Here is a 5,173-nt window from a genome sequence, read left to right as displayed (position 1 = left end):
AAATTTCATTTCTTCTGAAAATGTGGTGTCTATTTACTTGTGACCACGCTGTGTATATATATATAAATAAGTAACTTACAAACTATTGATTACATTAATTGTTTATAGGGGATTAAATCAGCACTATAAAACAATAATGAATTAAATATCTCAATACCGTTATCGGTCCTGGTTGTCAACTTATTGTCATAACGGATAATGTTGTGGTAATAGCACCCAAATGCGTTGGGGATATCCAATCTATCAAACAATATCCAAGCACCAATGTAAATCTAGTCAGCTGTTATGGAAAATCACATCAATCAAATAAGGGCATGAAGCTGAGTGCTTACACCCACAATGTCTCAGCTTCTACTGCCTTCCACTGCATTTGGGTGCTATTACCATAGACATTATCCGTTATGACAATAAGTTGACAACTAGGACTGATAACAGTATTGCGATATACATATAAACATAATATATTTTAATGCCAAAAAACCTCTTTCTTTACCCTAAGCTACCAAAACTGACAACTAGGACTGATAACAGTATTGCGATATATATATAAACATAATATATTTTAATGCCAAAAAACCTCTTTCTTTACCCTAAGCTACCAAAACTGTTTTATAATAGAATACTAAGGGAGAAAAACTTGCATTATGCATACAAAACATTTTTTTGGTTGTAGTATTTTGTATTTGAATGCACCAAGTTTATAAAATGTAAAACAAATAAAGATCACTTCTGCTGCCTTACAGTTAAGTGACCTGGCTAGATTACTTACGTATGAGGTTAGGTACACAGGGTTCTGAATCTGATGGCTGTGTTGGGCATCTCAATGACTGCAAGGTTAAACCTAAGTGGTTAAAACTGTTCCACAACATGTGATATCCACCAAACACCTCTAGTACAAAAGACATTTTGAGCTAAATGGTCTGATTGAAAATGACAAACTAACTGACTGACTGTCTTCTCTAGTAAGAGACACCAAATCTAGTAATGCTCTCAAACTTGGATATTGGGAGCAAGTATTAAAACTCAGTGATATTGCTCCGATGTTCCTACTGAAAAGCCTGTTGGTAATAATACTCTAAGTGTCTATAAACAAAGGAACAATTTCACACACAAAAACCTTAGCACATAAACATTGCTGTCTGAGATAGGGCTCTGACAGAGTTTTGTCTTTGTGGTGCATAGTACTCTCTACATTTACTTCTCCCTACTCCTAAATTTCACTTTAGTGTAGTTTAATAAAGTGTAAATGGATTTCCATGCATGCAAATACATTACTTTTTTAATGATATAACTAAGAGAAATTAAAATTTTGGTGTTACATTTCAGATCAAGTTTTTTGGTATGTATCAGTTATTCACTTTTTTAACAGATATATCAAACAATTTTAAATTTTTATAGCAAAATGCTACCTAACCAATCCTATATTGCAAGATATAACTTATTGATAAACAATAATGCTAAGGTTAGTTGAGATGAAGTTCCTGAGAGAGCAGTATTCTGGAAGAGAGTTAATCTTAAGGCATCTTTTTTGTTTCTTGTGATGAACTTTGCAACATGAGGGCAATCTGCACTACCCATCCCTAATTTAGAAGTGATAGCCTAGAGGGAAGGTAGCTAGTCAACACCATCCATTGCCAACCTATGGGCTACTCTAATAAAATAGTGGGACTGACTGTCATGTTTCAATTCCATCTCAGCTGAGCATGTTTGATGATGAAATATGAACCAAAGATCTGCATATTGAGAGTTGAGTGCCCTAATAACAGGCCATGCTAGGTGTTAAAGCATGTAAACCTATGACTTTAAAATGTTAATATAACATTAACTTTATTGTTGGACATCTTTCCCTTTCCCTACAAAGATATTCAACATAATAATTAATTTTTTCCCACACTATACTATTGCCTTAACTCATACCTGTTTCTCTGTCATGAAGTACAGCTGACTGTTGTGTTGCCACCAGAGGTCACCACTGGGAAAATTTGTTTTTGGAATAAATGCTGCACCAAGAACTGGCTCAGAAGTAACATTTTCATGAATATATACAGGCTCAGGGTTGCTAGGTCTGAAGATATACACTATAAAAAAGAAATACTAATACAGAGGATGTCTTGATGTTTTATTTCATATAAAGAACTTAAAATAATACAAGTTGTCCACCCTCTTACTCAATCATAAATGTTTAAGGTTTGGAAGTTTGAGACAACAAGAAAAACTACTTCTTGTGACACTTTTAGATGTGAACAGTAATTACTTCATTCAGTCAACTACAAATAAACTGACTGCAGAAAAATTGAGCTGTAAATAATTTAACTGTTATGTTGTATTTAAAATTGCATTTAACATACTTCAATCACAAAATGATTTTTTTTTTATTCTTAAAATAATTCATTTTGCACAATGAATGTTGACTTGCTTTTTGATTCACTTATAAATATCCTTAACAACCTTGACCATAATATCACTACACAACGTTTTACATCATAAATTATCCCCATATGTTTAAACACAGATGAACTGACAAAGGCACTTATCCATTCTGGGCTTTAGAAACAGTGTTATAAATTGGGGAGGGTGGGGGCACGGACAACCCCCTTTCACTGCTCTGAACAGTAGTGCACAATTTATTTTTGTCTGATGCAAAGATATTCATGCTAAGTGTGATTTTAAATCCCATTTTTATTTGATACCAGCTTCATGTATGTCAACTACGACCTACTCACTCAGTTGTGCCCTCATTCTTGGCATTACAGAAGTAAAACTTAAAATGGCTACCAAACAGTTCACCCAAATGCTTACCCATTTCAAAAAATATTTGAAATGTCCTCTTGAGTTACTCTATGACATTCAATTAGATTAGAACTGGGTCAGCCAGTTTCTCACAACAATTAGAGACACCAAACAGATGAAGAATGTTCATTGGTCATTTTATTGTAATATTTCATGTATAAGTGTGTGTGTGTGTGTATTTAAGTATGTATGTATGTCAGTAAAGTAGAGATGTCCTTAAACAACTATTAATTCAGCAAGCATAATTATTTCTTGGAAATCAAAACCTAGATGTAATACATTGTTCATCTAAAACAGTCTTACCCATTTTGTGAAAATGAATGGGAGTTGTTTTTAAATAAATATACCATCAGTTATATCCTTGAAAACAAAATGGAATTTTTCCAATTAATATAATGCTAAAAATCTTGCACATAAAATTTGATAGGATACAGATGGCTTTTAACAATATTTTTTTGAAAGGAAAATACCTTTGAAATGATGGATAAGGTTATTTAAGTTAGCTTTTGATATACAATGTTGAACAAAACTTTTACATATACAGGTTTTTGAAGTGAAATCAACTACCAACGATACTAACTTGCATGTACAAGACGTGTCCCCAAAGCAACCTATGTAATATTAAGTATTTGACAAATGTACATACTTTCTGTAGTTCTAATTAGGTTTATATTTGCATACTTGTATACACATCAACAATGTATATTATTAATATATGAAAACTGTGTACATGTTGAAACCACACCACATTCTGCATCTAGCCAAGTCTGTCAGAAAAACTACTTTCCAAAGACACTCGAATCATGTTTCTGTCTTTCAAGATTTGTAAATGTGAAACACCAGTGAAATTAGTTCATTTTAGTTTACTTACTGGTTATAAGTATTTCTTTGCAAGTTACAGCTTGTACAGTAAGGAAGAATATTTTATTTAAATAGGTATGGCATTTTGATCCCCAGTGCGATCACTCTCAAGTACATAGATTTTAACCATCTTTACGATTTAAAAAATAATCCTACTCTAAAGGACTTAAGTTGTTAAGATATTAGTTAAATTTTCTCTTCTTTGATATACTATTTTTTAGGTATTTCAGGTAGAAACAAGAAACACATGTAAATAACAAGTTTTGAATTACATCTGTCTTCTCATATTGACAAGTTTTATCTACCTAGTAACAATAAGGCTTAGCTATTGATTTTTTTACAGATCATTTTATTTGAAGTAAGTAGCAGTAAAATATATAATAGAAACATTGCGCATAACAAGATTTTTATTTTGTTCACAGTATAAGAAGAAAACACACCTACAAAGTTAAAAAAATTAAAACTAAGTTTTTACAATTAAAAAAATCATGAGACACTTTCAATCACCAAATTTCACTTAATTATAGAATTCCACAAGAAAATTTAAATATTACAAAAACAGTTCAGAGTAAATTTCAATGTTTAATAAAAAAATGCTTACTTACAAGTTTTGTCTTTACTGAATGCTGCCATAAGATCTGAGGAAATATCTACAGTAAGAAGACAAAGTTCACACTGGATGTTCCATGCAACTGAAATAGGAAACAAATGTTAAAAAGTTAAACTGAGCAATGACACACATGAAAAACAACAACCAATATAGAGCCAGAGAAATTAAAAATGAACGTTTTTTTGTTGCAAAACAAAATTTATCCAAATTATGACATTAGGTTTGTTTGTTGAATTAAACAATGAAATGCTGACGGTGATGCTTCAGTAGTTGGTGAGCCAAATGAAGTGTACAAATCTGCTGTTTGTCCACTGTTTCCATATAAGACAATACAACCATTCCAATGACCACATCCCAAAATGGTGTGACCAGAGTCATTAAAAAGGCACCACAAAACAAATGAAATTCACAGCATTCATGATGTAACAACTGACTCAGTCACAAAGAGATATGGCCATTGATATGCTCCAAGCTGGTCAGAGCAGAGAAATAGAAGAAATACTGAATGTCAACCATTCAATGATTGGGCATTTATGCCAACAGTATGAAAATACTAAAAGTTCAACAGACTTCCCAAGACCAGGAAGACCTCACATGACAACTCCTTATCAAGACAAACAGATCTAACTAGTGCATTTGTGCAACCGATTCCAGCCCTCTACCAAACAGTTAAACTGAGTAATGACACACATGAAAAACAGAAACAGATATATGTTAAAAAGTTAAATTATGCAATGACACACATCAAAAAATGAAACTGATAAAAGTTAAAAATTATATAATAACACACAAGTAAAATTAAACTGACATGTTCCAGTCATAGGAATAACAAAAACTTGCGCTATTATATATCTACATGGTTAACTCTTTCACTACGGGGTCAGTCAACATGACAACCTTGTAACCATTGTG

General features: G+C 32.2%; 1 protein-coding gene across 1 annotated transcript in view; it reads right to left on the bottom strand.

Annotated features, from left to right (window-relative positions):
- LOC106463156 (WD repeat-containing protein 75-like) overlaps positions 1–5,173 on the bottom strand; it is a 46,577-nt gene that overhangs the window by 9,983 nt on the left and 31,421 nt on the right. Inside the window, exons 15-16 of the mRNA XM_013923152.2 lie at positions 4,257–4,343; positions 1,918–2,078 (exon numbers count right to left, since the gene is read on the bottom strand). Coding sequence (XP_013778606.1) covers positions 1,918–2,078; positions 4,257–4,343 — 248 coding nt within the window. The remainder of the gene's footprint in view (positions 1–1,917; positions 2,079–4,256; positions 4,344–5,173) is intronic.

The sequence above is a fragment of the Limulus polyphemus genome, unplaced genomic scaffold (genome assembly GCF_000517525.1).
Source record: "Limulus polyphemus unplaced genomic scaffold, Limulus_polyphemus-2.1.2 Scaffold1338, whole genome shotgun sequence".
NCBI classification, from domain to species: Eukaryota; Metazoa; Arthropoda; class Merostomata; order Xiphosura; family Limulidae; genus Limulus; species Limulus polyphemus.
Note: the sequence above shows the minus strand (reverse complement) of the source record. Positions and strands in the feature narration are given on the sequence as shown.